At 56.8% G+C, this 13,236-nt stretch overlaps 6 protein-coding genes across 6 annotated transcripts; 4 read left to right on the top strand and 2 right to left on the bottom strand.

Annotated features, from left to right (window-relative positions):
- Positions 1–2,059: 2,059 nt before the first annotated feature.
- Positions 2,060–2,307, top strand: TRAVEDRAFT_78075 (uncharacterized protein; the record flags this gene model as incomplete). Its single annotated transcript, XM_008044116.1, has 2 exons — positions 2,060–2,144; positions 2,198–2,307. Coding segments are annotated over 2 exons (195 nt in total), but the record flags the coding sequence as incomplete, so codon positions are not given.
- A 546-nt stretch (positions 2,308–2,853) lies between these two features.
- Positions 2,854–4,166, top strand: TRAVEDRAFT_131253 (EXS-domain-containing protein; the record flags this gene model as incomplete). The annotated part of the gene is made up of 9 exons (XM_008044117.1): positions 2,854–2,928; positions 2,988–3,007; positions 3,067–3,283; positions 3,333–3,393; positions 3,442–3,515; positions 3,565–3,651; positions 3,706–3,723; positions 3,780–3,903; positions 3,961–4,166. 9 exons carry the CDS (start codon positions 2,854–2,856, stop codon positions 4,164–4,166), a joined length of 882 nt encoding a protein of 293 aa, XP_008042308.1.
- A 28-nt stretch (positions 4,167–4,194) lies between these two features.
- On the bottom strand, positions 4,195–7,578 carry TRAVEDRAFT_153353 (vacuolar protein sorting-associated protein 16). The gene is made up of 14 exons (XM_008044118.1): positions 7,387–7,578; positions 7,221–7,333; positions 6,910–7,165; positions 6,482–6,860; positions 6,322–6,416; positions 6,070–6,272; positions 5,886–6,013; positions 5,523–5,832; positions 5,351–5,459; positions 5,073–5,287; positions 4,935–5,015; positions 4,703–4,878; positions 4,384–4,641; positions 4,195–4,330 (listed from the first exon to the last, which is right to left on the bottom strand). The coding sequence occupies exons 1-14, from the start codon at positions 7,532–7,534 to the stop codon at positions 4,258–4,260; spliced, it is 2,544 nt and encodes an 847-aa protein (XP_008042309.1). The 5' UTR covers positions 7,535–7,578; the 3' UTR covers positions 4,195–4,257.
- Positions 7,579–7,703: 125 nt separating this feature from the next.
- TRAVEDRAFT_74027 (NAD-P-binding protein) lies at positions 7,704–9,190 on the bottom strand (the record flags this gene model as incomplete). Its single annotated transcript, XM_008044119.1, has 9 exons — positions 7,704–7,935; positions 7,996–8,138; positions 8,204–8,358; positions 8,413–8,560; positions 8,614–8,689; positions 8,752–8,772; positions 8,827–8,873; positions 8,948–9,109; positions 9,169–9,190. 9 exons carry the CDS (start codon positions 9,188–9,190, stop codon positions 7,804–7,806), a joined length of 906 nt encoding a protein of 301 aa, XP_008042310.1. The 3' UTR covers positions 7,704–7,803.
- A 612-nt stretch (positions 9,191–9,802) lies between these two features.
- On the top strand, positions 9,803–11,470 carry TRAVEDRAFT_51170 (uncharacterized protein; the record flags this gene model as incomplete). The annotated part of the gene is made up of 1 exon (XM_008043818.1): positions 9,803–11,470. The coding sequence occupies one exon, from the start codon at positions 9,803–9,805 to the stop codon at positions 11,468–11,470; it is 1,668 nt and encodes a 555-aa protein (XP_008042009.1).
- A 529-nt stretch (positions 11,471–11,999) lies between these two features.
- TRAVEDRAFT_51171 (uncharacterized protein) lies at positions 12,000–12,331 on the top strand (the record flags this gene model as incomplete). Its single annotated transcript, XM_008043819.1, has 3 exons — positions 12,000–12,132; positions 12,198–12,253; positions 12,308–12,331. The coding sequence occupies 3 exons, from the start codon at positions 12,000–12,002 to the stop codon at positions 12,329–12,331; spliced, it is 213 nt and encodes a 70-aa protein (XP_008042010.1).
- Positions 12,332–13,236: the final 905 nt, after the last annotated feature.

Raw genomic sequence — 13,236 nt, forward strand, 5'->3', positions numbered from 1 at the left:
GAACATCCCACTTGACGACCGTTGGTTGCGACGTAACAGTACATCGCACGAACATTTTACGAACACCATGAAGTTTGCACGGTACGCAGCACACTCCGGAATTTATCTGCACGGGTTTGGCACTCATGCTGCGCATCTACTGAAGATACCTCGAAGAGACCCAGGTGAGTGTCACCACCGTTCTGATGGCACTAGCAAGTGTGCTCACGCCTCATGTTCCAACTTAGACGCCTGAGTGGAAGAAAGCATACATGTCAGTACACATTGTTGTCTTGTCAAATGATGGTGAAACGCCTTGCGAAAATATCGTTCTGGCACGATATCAGATCCCAACCCTGCGAATTTGACGTGAAGATGTTGGGCTACGGTTATCCTGACTATGTTGCCTTTTGCAGAGACTATCGCGGACTCAAGAAGCGTATCACCGCGATCAGGCGTGCTCACCTCGCGCAGGCCGCGGCGAATAAAGAAGATGACGGCCCGGGTCTCTCTCCACTAGGGCGCTCCAGCACTAGCCATGGCTCCGAACACGAGAGACCCTCATCGCGTCGTTCTGTCCGTACAGTATCAACTTCCAGCAGACTTGGTAGCCTTCCACCACCCTTCGATCCCGACGCGACACCTGCATCCGACGTAAAATCTGGTGAAGAAACAGAGGAGCGCACCGAGTATTCCAGCGGTCTTCCCGAGGGATCTGAGGACGCGAACAGCCCGTCGCCGATCCTGCGTGCTAGCGCGTCAGAACCCGTAGCGTCCCCTCGCATGCGCGGTAGAAGCGCGACAGTAACGAGCATGATTGGGCGGGCGTTTTCTACGCATATACCTCAACGCGCTAACTCGCAAAGAGGCTCGGCGGGCATCGAGCAAGCAGGACCTCGCTTCGATCTGAGGCATCCAATTCCCCTCATGGAACTACTCCCACAGCTGAGCCCCGTCGAGCGCGCGTACTTTGACAAGCTCGACGAAGAGCTCGACAAAATCGACAGCTTCTACTGCGAGCGTGAGCGTGAGATGCGGCATAGGTCGGCACCCACGCAGTCTTCCTGTGCAGCGACTGAGTCTAATGCATGACTACAACAGGGCCCACCTCCTGAAAGAACAGCTTCAGGAGTTGCAGGATCACCGGCGAGCGTTCTACGTAAGACGCCTTCTCGACTTCCCGCTTCCGTGCGTGTCCTGACAGCCAGCATGATCGACAGGAAGCACACCCGACCGCAGCGGTCCCGTACTCCTGGCTCCCGCTTCCCCTCCCCGCCCCGAGCATCCCAAGTCTCATCCACCGTCGCAAGGCACGCCCGGGGCGCCCGACGAACCCGAAGGGCGCGAAGTCGTGGAAGCAGTCCACCGGCGGTGCTAGCGACGAGTCCGACGACACGCGAGCAGTCACCGTGGCCGAAGCGGTGGTCGAGCCTGCGGTTCCGAAAAATGCCGACAAGCAGACGGACAGTGGGAGCGGCGAGGACGAGGTCACAAAGGACGGCAACAGCAGTCCGGAGGGCACCCTCGGCCGCTCGCGCTGGCGCAGCAGTGGGGCGGCGAAGAGCGTGCAGGCGCTCTTCCAGTTCATCCCCGCACCTGTTTTGGGGGAGGATGGGCATAAGAAGGGTAGCGATGGGGATGAGGAAGTGGATGGGGAGCAGTCGCGCCACGCACACTTCTCAGGTGCTCAGGGGCGGAATGCACCTGGTCGAACCCCAGCGATGAGGTACGACCCCGAGGAGTACCAGCACGCCAAGAAGCAACTCAAAAAAGCTGTCCTGGAATGCTACCGGTGAGTAATAATGCGCTACGCGTATTCAGCGGCCACGGCTGACGCACTATAACCGCCGACAGAGGCTTGGAACTGTTGAACAACTATCGAGTAAGTCAATCACCCTCCCATATACAGCTACCCAACTGAAGAAGCCCGCTCGCTAGACCCTGAACATGATCGGCTTCCGCAAGGCCCTGAAGAAGTTCGAGAAGGTCACCAACGTAAGTGTGGGCGCACGCACTGAATGCCGCCCCCGATGCCTAACTACGCACACAGATCCCTGCCCAACAGGCGTATACTAAGGAGAAGATCGAGCCCAGCGCCTTCTCGTCAGGGGCGACGGTGGACTCCCTGATCCGCGATATGGAGGCGCTCTTCGCTGCTCGTTTCGGTAGGTGACGTGCCGCTCGAGGTTGTATGGGCTCATTCATTTGGGGTGTATAGCGCGGGGTGACAAGAAGAAGGCCCTGGCCCGCCTTCGGGGCGGTGCAAAGCACACTAGCCACCATTTCAGCACTTTCAGGACCGGCATGTTCCTCGGGCTGGCCGTGCCCGCACTTGCGGACGGACTGTATCGAAGTAAGCCGATATACCTCCACGGACGGGCATTCCAAGACTGACGAGAGATGTTCTTCTGCTCCGTAGGCTTCCGCACAGACACGCGAGACGCGATACAAGGCTGGGACGCCCTCATGTATATCTACGCTGTGTTCTTCGTCCCCACCTTGTTTACCCTGCTGGTCGGGACGAACTTGCTGGTATGGTCTAATTCGCGGATCAACTACGTTTTCATTTTCGGTGCGTAGACTGTGGCGCTACAGTACAGCTTATACTGAACCTCGTCCTCACAGAATTGGATATACGGACTCGGATGGATCACCGTGTATATTTTGAGGTGCGTGGCCCGCTGTCCCTTCGCCTATGAGATGCTGACGATCGTGTTGCATTCCGCACAGATGCCCGCTTTCCTGCTTTCCTTGCTTTGTTACGCTTTCTGGTTATCTTTCGCCCGTGTGGGTGCCGACAACGTCGCGCCCACCACCTGGCCCTTGCTGTGGCTCGCATTCGCAGCGCTGGTCATGTTCAATCCGATGCCGACGATGTTCAAGCCGTCCCGATGGTGGCTCATCAAGAACGTCGGCAAACTTCTCACTTCGGGGATGCACCGGGTTGAGGTAAGTAATCGGTCATGAAGATGTAATAGGGATGCATATTCACTCGTATGCGAATCTAGTTCGCAGACTTCTGGATGGGGTAAGTCAAGTAACTGCTGTGCTGGCGCGTACTATTGCTTACACTCCGTGCGCCCGCAGAGATCAATTCTGCAGTCTCGTCTTCACACTGTCAAACCTCTACTTCGTTGGGTGCATATATGCGACCGGCATCGATGACACATGGCGACGCTGCACCGCGAACCCTGGCCCGCGGTGGGGCGTCACGTTCTTGCTCGCTTCCCTCCCTCTCGTTGTCCGTCTGGTGCAAAGTGTAAAGCGTTGGGTTGACTCGCGCCTCATCACCCATTTGATCAACGTAATTCGAATCATTTGCAATTCAATGCGCGATGCTAATACGGGTATAGGGCGGGAAATACGGCTCCGGAATCCTCTACTATCTGTTCTACTTCCTTTGGAGACAACAAGGTATGCGAATGAACTTTCATTAACATCATATAGCTAATATGTTCCCAGGTGGCCAGCGTGGGCCCCTTTTCGTCGTCTGGTGTGTTTTCGCGACCAACTACTCACTATATGCGGGTGCATGGGTAGGTCGCCATCTTCTTACTCGGTTGCCCATTCTCATGGATGCCATAGGACCTCTTGATGGATTGGTCCCTCATGCGTCCGCACGCCCCGTATCCATTCCTTCGCCCGAACCTATTGTACACAAACCACATCCCGGTGAGCATTTTGCGTGTCTCATCGCAGTCTCCGATACTGATTGGTACTCCGCAGTTCTATTACTTCGCTATTGTAAGTCGATAGCAAACTTAAAATTGGGGTAACGCGCTCACCTTTGTTGATGCTAGGTCACTAATACCCTAATCCGTTTCATCTGGGTGTTTTACATCCCCGAAAATGGGCCCGACTTCATCATCAGGACTTTCATCGCCGCCATGCTCGAGGCCCTCCGCCGCTGGCAGTGGAACTTCCGTACGCATCCTCTACAGCCTCCCCCATATGACTGATACTGACATCTTGTCCTCACAGTGCGCTTGGAGAACGAGCACCTCGGTAACATCGATCAGTACCGGGTGACCCGCGAGGTCCCACTCCCCTACTCGTACGACGACCCCTCGCACGAGTCCGACGGCGACGAAGAGGAGGACGATCATAAGAGCACGACCGGCAAGACGTGGAAGCGCGGTCGTAGGAGCACTCCGTCAGACAATACTGCTGCTGAGGTCGACGCCTGAGGTCCGACGCAGTGGCGCACACGTACTGGGGTAATATCATGGTATATAGAGTATCCGGCAATAATTGGCACTAGGTCATTCACTAGATGGGCTACTTCATAGATGACGCGACCTGCTCCAACTCCCTCGCTATCAAGGAGTTTGGACACGACTTCCTCAATTGCCTGCGGTGCGAGTCAGTGAGCCGGCCGTGTGAGAGGGGACGCAAGGGACGTACTCGAGTTTCGCCTTGTCTCCGCGGTCCTTGCATTCCTTCCCTGCCGCGCGCCAGTCGCCGCACAAAACGTACAGGTCCGCGCGTTTAGGCCCGTCACAGCGCGCCACGAACGTCCCCGCCTCTTTCGGATGGCCCTTCTCCACGAGATGCTTGACGAACGTCTCGTAGCCGATCGGACTGCGCTTCGAGCGCGCAAAGAGCTCGAGGCCCTCGAAGTCGCGGATCTCGGTCAACGCGTGGAGCTTCACGTACCAGAAGCTGCAATGCACGCCCGTCAGTCCGCATTCCTCAGACCAGCGTCGGCGACATTGGGACTGACCGTTTATCGGGAACCTTGAAGTCTGACTTGACCTTGTCTGCGCGTTTCGCCATGCCGTTGATGAGGCAGGTGCGGATCGTCTCGTTCACGCTGAGCCCGAAGAACGCGATCTTGCCGTCTGCCTCCTTCTCCAACTGTTGCTGTTGAGCCAGCAGGCGCGAGTACTCGTCCGTCACCTGAAGGATCGACACTCAGCAAATTTGTTCAACATTACTGCACGGACTGCATTTACCTTGGCCTCAAATGACCGGTCCTTATCCTCGGAAAAGAACTTCTGCGCCGCTTTCACGGATGTTGTCTTTGCCGCGGGGTCCTAAAGTGACAATCCGTCAGTGGATAGGCATACACGCACTAGAGCAAAGCGACGTACCGAGCTACTTGCGGCGTCTTCGAGGCAGAGCACTGCGCTCTCCACGCGCCGGTCGTCCGAGTAGTAGAAATCACGGAGCATGTCCCGATTCTGCTCTCGTGCGTACACCTGCAGCAGCCGGCTTGCGAGCGCAAGACGTGGCCCACCCTCCTCGATGAGGCGGAAGAACGAGCCTAGAGATAGACGCTTCTGTAGGTGAAGCAGTACGTGGTAGACTGCACACACGTCATGATTTCAGCATTTTCATAGCAAAGGTGGCAGAATGAGAGAGTGCAAACCTAGGTCCGTGTCGCCGCTCTCCACGGCCTTCGCAAGCGCTAGTTTGTCCTCTTGCATGCTGAGCAGTAGCGGCACCTGATCGGACGCCTTCGTCTCGTGGTCCAACAACTATACATGGCGACTGTGTGATTAGTATCGTTTATACTACGTTGTTCGCACTCGTGTACGCACCCTCGTCGCGAGCGCAGTCCTGCCCACCTCCCACGCGCGCTTCGCAATGTCCGCGTAGCTCACCCCGCCCCCGCCGAGCTTCTCGAACTTCTCGACAATGGTTCTGCACAGCGCGTCCTCGCCATCCAGCTCCGCGTTCTTCCCTGATCCTGACACGGTAGGCTTCGAGCGCAGAATCTTCGCGCTCGCCCAGTGCTTCAGCACCGCATCGGGTGCGAGCGAGAGGTATGAGGAGATACGGAGTGCGAGGAGGTGCAAATTTCGGGAGAGCAGGCGTGAGATAAGGTGGGAGGGGGACATTTGAGTGTACCTGACCGAGGTAAGTTAAAGCGAGATCAGACGCATTGTGTAGAGCGGACATACTGGGCGTATGACAGCGGGATGCCGATCTCGTAGAATCGTACAGCGTTGAGGACCTTGAGGGCTTGTCCGACGTGCACGAAGTCTGACGGGTCGTACAGGTCCAGGAACGACCTCCCGAATTTCGCAGCCTACGTCCGTTGAGCATCCTTCAGCGAATGCCAGCCGGTACGGGCAAACGGCTTACGTTGAGCAGCCGCCTCTGCCAATAAGGCTCCCACTCCCTCGCGGCGGCATCGATACATTCGTCGACCGCAGCCGCAAGCTCTGGACGGATACTGCGGATACTCTCGTCCGCCTTGGGTGACCGCCGTGAGAAGTTCTCCCATGCGTCGAACAGAATGGCAGAGGGAGACGTCGAGCCCGGACGAAAGACGGACACGGAAGACGCTAGAGCTGTTCAGCACGCATATACAGGCATACAGTGAGCGAGACGTACGGGGCACTTTTTGCACGAAATCGCAAGTGTCAGGTCCGATGATGCGGACGCCGTCAGGCTCGGAGACAGTGAATGTTGAGCCAGGATAGAAGTACCTATATATGGAGTGCACAAATTAGACTGTTGGTTTAATACACTGCTTCAACCCTGAGGAACGTACTGCAGGGTATCTCCAAATGGTCCGACCAAGACCGCCAGATGGCTCCAGGTAACGAGCACTGCGTCGTTCCCGCACCATTCTACTTGGAGCACGTCGCCTTCTGCACCCACGACGCCGCTTGTGTTGAATTCTGCGAGGCTGCGCTGGAAGTCGGTCGAGACGACCCAGAGGAGGCCCGAGAACGTTAGCAGCGCCAACGACTTGCCATTTGGCGATGGGGACATGTGCGTGAACGGTCCGCGTGAGATGCGCTGGTCGAGGCTCTCGAGGTTGTCCACACTGTATATCGTCGCGTCTACGGAGAGCAGCACCTCGACGTGCCGGGATATTGTCTGGTCTGGGGGAATGACCGTCCATGATTGCGGTGGCTGAGACAGTCCTGTAGAAGCTTGAGCCAATGCAGCAGGTGCAATATTGATGCTACTCACCCGCGTTCGCTAGTGCGAGTGGCTTTCCGCCCGTCCATTCCCTGACCTCCAGGAACGTTAGCGAGCCTGTGAGCGCAACAAGGCCCGTCTCGTGTATCCGCGCGTCAATGATCCCTGTCTCCCCGGCATCGCTTCCGAGAGAATATTGCTGGTATTCGCCCTGTAGGTCGTATATGCGGTACACACCCTCTTCATTGAGCACGACTAGCCGCTCATCACCTGTCCAGCCGAACCGGATGATCTTCGCCTGTTCCCACTACGTGCACGCATCAGCTACCAAGCACCAGCGGAGTCACAGAGGGAGTATCCACACTGAACAGCAAGAGGCCTTCGCCTGCGGGAGAGTACACTTGGATCTGCGCCTTCGAGAACGCAGGAGCCGCATGGCCGAGCGCGACCAGCTTCGTCGTGTCACGCATGAGGGCTATTGCACTGATGATATAGCGCATGTATTCATCCAAAGACTAAGTCACGGACCTATGGGGCCGCCGTATCGACACCCTGCTATGATGAAGTCCTGCAGGTCTCCGGGAAGCTTGCCGGGGATGGAGTAGAGCTGGTGCCGCCGGTAGAAGACCGAGCCATCCTGCATGGCCTCCCATGAGAGCGTTGGATGTTCCGTCATGGTGAAGGAGATAGAACGAGCCTGGGCGAGGTCGAGGACGTGATCAAGGTCAAAGTGCAAGGTACCCCGCGCGCCCCGCGCGGTCTATGCAACATTGGAAGCGCGCGTCATCGACGCGCCGCGGAGGGCGCTTGCAATGATATGCAGATGCAGCAGACACTCTTCCATGTCAAAACGTGTAAATCACCTCCATCCAGATACGTTACAAGTCTATAAAACATCACATATATTCGTACATCTTTTGCATAACTTCCTTCAGGCTCGCGAGTTTACTGCGTCTTTGTGAGGTGCTCCGTCCACCACTCATCGAAAGGTGTCCACCCCAACCCACCATAGCCCTCCATCAGGTCCTCCGTCTCACGGGTGTACAACTGACAGTCGCGTGGGCGCGGAGTGCCATCCTGTGATGTATAATGTCAGTCATCGACGCTCCGCTCGTGGTTCACAAAGTAGAGACGAACCTTGGGCGGTTCGGCATCGGCGACGATGTGTGCGTGCGACACACCGAGAATGCGCGCGAAGATGAGGCAGATCTCGTACTTGGTGAAGGGCTCGCCGCCGGAGTAGTGCAAGATAGGGGGGATCACGCGAGACGCGGGCAGGCCTAAGCAACGGCAAACGCGAATTTATGAGCTATATAGGGCGCGGTACTGCCGGCGGAGTACGTACCGCTCAGGCGGACTAGGAAGTCTGCGATGTCCACGACGTTCGTGGGGTAGCGCGTCGCGTAATGGTCCATCTTGTACTGCTTGCCGCTCTGGTCACTGACGACGTCGAGCAGGATGTTAATCGCGCTGTCCGAGTTGTTGGGCGCGGGCCCGTACCTGGACGTCTACGTCAGGTTGTGCACCACACTTAGAGGACGAGATGGAACATACAGAACGGGTACGCGAAGGACGATAGACTGGCTATCGGAGACGCCGAGGACAGCGATCTCACCGTCTCGCTTCGTCTGGCCATACAGGTTGAGCGGGTTTGTGGGTGAAGATGGTGTGTACGGCGGAGAGGTTCCGTCAAATACGTAGTCTTTGGTCGCCACATGGTGAGCGTTGAGTGAGAGCTGTGGTAGCATGACTGACCAGTGGAGATGTACACGAGCTTATGTTTAAGCTTCTTGGAGAGCTGCGCGAGGCTTTCGGGAACCGAGACGTTGAGCTATACACGATGAAGGATGAGCTTCTACTTATCACAAAGTGTGGCACTGAACGCTGCCGTACTTTCCGTGCGGCTTCTGGGTCCTACGTGCAAAGCGTCAGTCATAGCGCTGGATTCCCATATCAAAATTATGCTACCTTCTCCGCTACATCCGGTCGTCTCTCTGCCGCGCAGTGTATGACCCCTGCAGTGACATGTCGTTCAGGCGCGGATTCACTATAGCTCTGCGTATATCGCGGGCTCAGGAAGTTTACCTACAATCAGGCGCAAACTTGGAGAACACTTGTTCAGTTTTATCGTAATCCGTCAAGTCAAGCTGCTCCAGCTGGCCTGTGGGGCGCGAGTGGGCCAATCCCAAGACGGTGTGGCCTGCCGATGTGAATGCGGCGTACACCGCGCTGCCTAACACGCCCGAGGCACCTGGTATGGCCGCGACGCTTCAGGGACATATCTCAGACGGTCGTTGACGCTATACGTACCGGTGATGATTATGCGCGGCATAGCTGCTCAATGCGTGTACGTGTGTTGAAAACAAGAGCAAGAGCGAGAGAGAGCACCTTTTGGAGTTTCTGGACTCTCATCGGTACGTAGATCTGAGATTTGATCGTGATCGCGTCCTCCACGTGGGTCTCGACCTCCGAGTCGGGTTCCCAGAACGCAAAAAGTACGTTCCCCATCTCGTTGCCTTATTGACGATTGACTCCTTGCAAACACTGTCGACTTCTGGGTCCCATTATCGCTAGCCTTCCGGCCGTGGTTTCAAAGCAGTCATGGCGACTGCATTTGATCTGGCTCATGGCCTCGTATCAACACTGTCCGGCATAGTAACCGAAGAGGACATCGCCCGCTCGAAGTAGGACGCTCTCTGACAAGGCTGTATAAGAACTGACCGGGTTCCCTCACTTGCAACATACAGTCTCTCAAAATTACACTCGGTAAGACTATTTGAAACTTCTTTTGCAATCATGAGGGGTTCATGAGTAACAGGTCGAAGCGCTGGACACACTACTCCGGAAGGCGCGAGCTCTCTTGGGCAGGCTCACCAATCAGCATCGTATGATTCATCGCATGCCTGCAGAGATCCTTTCCCGCATTTTCTTACTTGTTTCTTCAATGTCCAATACCTGGGACAGGAACCCCTGCGATGCGCCGTGGGGGCCAGGGTTTCGAGGAGGCCAACCTCGCAAACTCATCCCTCTCACATCTGTCTGTCAGCGCTGGCGCCGTATCCTCCTCGATACACCTCTCCTATGGTCAACTATCGAAGAAAAAGGTTACAAGGGCGTTCCCGACTTCACGCACTATGTACATCGCTGTCCTCGCGGATCCTTGTCCGTTCGTATCCACAGCCGACTGCATGATATTACTCGGGAACTCCTGGCGCGTCATGGCGAGCGCGTCCAGGACCTGCACATCATCGACAGCGTTTTCGGCGACGGCGGCGGCGAGCTCCTTTTTGGCCTGGTCCCTTCCTTCCGAGCCGAGGATTTGCGCCGTTGTCGGCTCCTTCTGCACAACAGACAGTACACCGGACCGCCTTTTCAAACGTTCTTCCACGACGGACGTGCCCCGCAGCTGCGCCAAATGTGGCTGGAGTCCTTCCCATACCTTCCAAGCAACAAATTCCCAGCCCTCACCCATCTCGTCATAGACTGTCCGAAGCGAGCCTCCTTCAGCTTTCAGGATCTCCAGACATTTCTATCCGGTTGCGCCGATCTTCAGGCGCTCCACCTCAGGAATATGACCGGGTCTGGGCTGCAAGCCCCTCAAATGGAGCCGACCGCACCAAGCTCTATTCACCTCCGGCATCTCCGCAAGCTATCGATAGTCGACAAGCTGCAACCTCGCAGATCGCCTACCTGGGATCAGACCGCCCGGTTCGTGGCCGGCCGCGGTGCCATACAACTTGCCCTCCTGTCGTCCATCACGCTCCCTTCCCAGTGCCTCATCTATCTCTCCCACATCTCTTCCACCGACCTCAAATCCCTGGCCGACCGCATGTCCACTCTCGTCCAACCCTCGTCCATGCGCATCGTCGACGCGCTTCAGGACGACTGCTCTCCGAGAAAATCAGGGCGAATATCGCTCGTGCTCCTGCAGCCGTCGGCGTCCCGCGGCGTGCGCTTCGATGTGCAGTACCGCCGCTGCAACGAGGACGAGGACGCCGTCAAAAAGAACATGTGCCGTGCCATTGCCGCCTCGCCGCTATTCGCCGACGTGCGTGAGCTCTGGGCGGACGCCGGCTCCGCGGACTTCCTCCGCTGGCCAAATTCGATCTTTGGGAGCCTCCCCCGTCTCACGTATCTTTCTATACACCACGAAACAGACACGCCTTACCAGCTGAACTACGTGCTCGAGGCCCTCCGGGAGGTGCTGGCCGGAGGCGAGCTCGTCTGTCCCGAGCTCGACACCTTGGTGCTCACCATCAACGCCGTGTATCTGATCGGCCAGGTACGAGACCTGGTCCTGCGCCGCAAGAACCTTGGACGGCCCCTCACACGCCTCTGGCTCTGGTTGGACCTCGGGAAGGCGAACGAGGCGGCGCGAGCGGAGGCGCGGGCGCTGACCGGCCTCGTGGAGCACTTCATCTTGTTCGACTGTTTCGAGAATGCGGGGGAAGAATATTACGAGGGAGAAGATGGCGACGGAGATGGCGACGGAGAGGATGCCCCGGAGAGCGGTTGGGTCCGTTCTTGGGATGAACGGGTCCCGGAGGATTGTGGCGTCGAGGACGAGATAAAAGACCATTGGCCGATATGGGTGGAACGAGGGCTGGATTGACATCATGTGAGTTCACTTCGAAGGGGTCTTGACGGAACGGAACCGCCTGATAAAAGAAACTAGTAGCATATTCTCAATGCTGTCTTGTAGACGTTACTGGCAGTCGGAATTGACCGACGCCTCTTGTAATGAGGAGATCGGGAAGGAACAGCCCGGGTAAGACTCGTGAAGTCCCCTTAGAGAGCCCTTATCAGACTTATATGTCTATATGTGCAATTCTAGAACGCATCAGGGTATCATACTGGCCCGGGAGACTGGCCGAGCGAGCTGCGTAGAGGGCTATAAGGCGTCCTCAACTTCCTCGACGAACTCACGTCCCGATTGGGATGTCAACACGATCACCTCTCCCACGTGGCGCTCATGCGTCGCAACTGGTTCATGACATCATCGGTGCGACGCGCTCCTCCTCCGGCGAGTACATAAGCCCAGCTCGATCGAGGTGCACCTTCCGCCATCTCACCATCGCTCTCACATCCTCACCGCAGACTCTCAAATCACAGCTCTCACCCCCACACAACCCACTCGCACCATGTCATCAGCCGGAAAGTCGTTTGGCACGCAGTCGCCGCCCCTCGAGGCCACCGGCGAGCAGCAGCCGATGGGTGTATCGTCCGTCGACGGCGGAAAGCCCCAGCCGGTCCCGGATTCGCAACAGCGATCAGGTAAGTAATAGTCACAGTTTCTTGTCGGGCAGGGGTTTGAACGTTGAACACGATGGCTCCTTCAGGCTACTTCAAGGACGATGGCAAGCACGCAGATTCCGCCGCTGGTCAAACGGAGAAGGTGAGCACGTTTCCCGCGTTCCCCGCACTCTGGCTGACGCGGTGCATACGTTAGACTGAGAAGACCAAGAAGGACTAAATGCATCGTCATGAGGAAGACCGCCACCCTGTATCCATACCTCGATTTTGCTACCGTGTACCAATAGACTGCCAACGCGACGTGTACGTTTTGCTTGTTTTCGGATCACCTCCATATTGCAAGAAAGAGCTTTCCATGAAGTCACCATGACGCGTCGAGTCGCGTCGGCGGAGTGCATGATGATACGGGCTCGGTCCGAACACGCCCTGGCGGCGAGCAATTACGGCAAAAGGCACGCACGATTAACGAGCTTTCGGCGGAGCCTTGTTACTTGGTCCGATCAGTTACCCGGCGGGCACGACGGGGATTCGCTCATTTTCTTTAGCTGAAAAGGGAACCAAAATCCCACCGGCGTAGTTACCTTTTCGTATGTTGTCCTTCTTTTTGACGAAAAGCCGTTGAAAAGGCTCGTGCACGTGACAAACGTACGAAAAGGTAACTGCCTGTCGCGCCTTTTCTACAGGTTTTCGGAGGAAGAAAACGCGCTCATCCCCGCCGTGGGGGGTGTCGGTGCATACGCGACGTTGACGTGAATTGGCACGCATAGCGGCGGCGGTCCGCTAATTCCCATTTTGAAGTACTTCGCCCAAGCTGCTTAGATTGACCTATTGGCATGATGCTACTTCAAGCGTTTCCAAGCATGAAGGATTGTTCGTACCAGCGACAGGGTCTTCCAGGCGGCCAATTTGACAGAGTAAAGTGACGGAGGATGCGCCTCGGATCTCGAGAGCGCCCAAGCCGGCCGCGAGGAGGGCGCGTGGCGGACAAGCGCAAATATGATTCTGCCAGCTGCTGCCGGTGTCTCAGAAGCTTAGCGGTATCCAGCGCTCGTCCTGCGGCCTCGCCCACCGCGTCCCGTCCACTCGACGCAGCCCAGCAACTCCAAGATCGACGCACACCGGAGA

This window comes from Trametes versicolor (genome assembly GCF_000271585.1).
Source record: "Trametes versicolor FP-101664 SS1 unplaced genomic scaffold TRAVEscaffold_10, whole genome shotgun sequence".
NCBI classification, from domain to species: Eukaryota; Fungi; Basidiomycota; class Agaricomycetes; order Polyporales; family Polyporaceae; genus Trametes; species Trametes versicolor.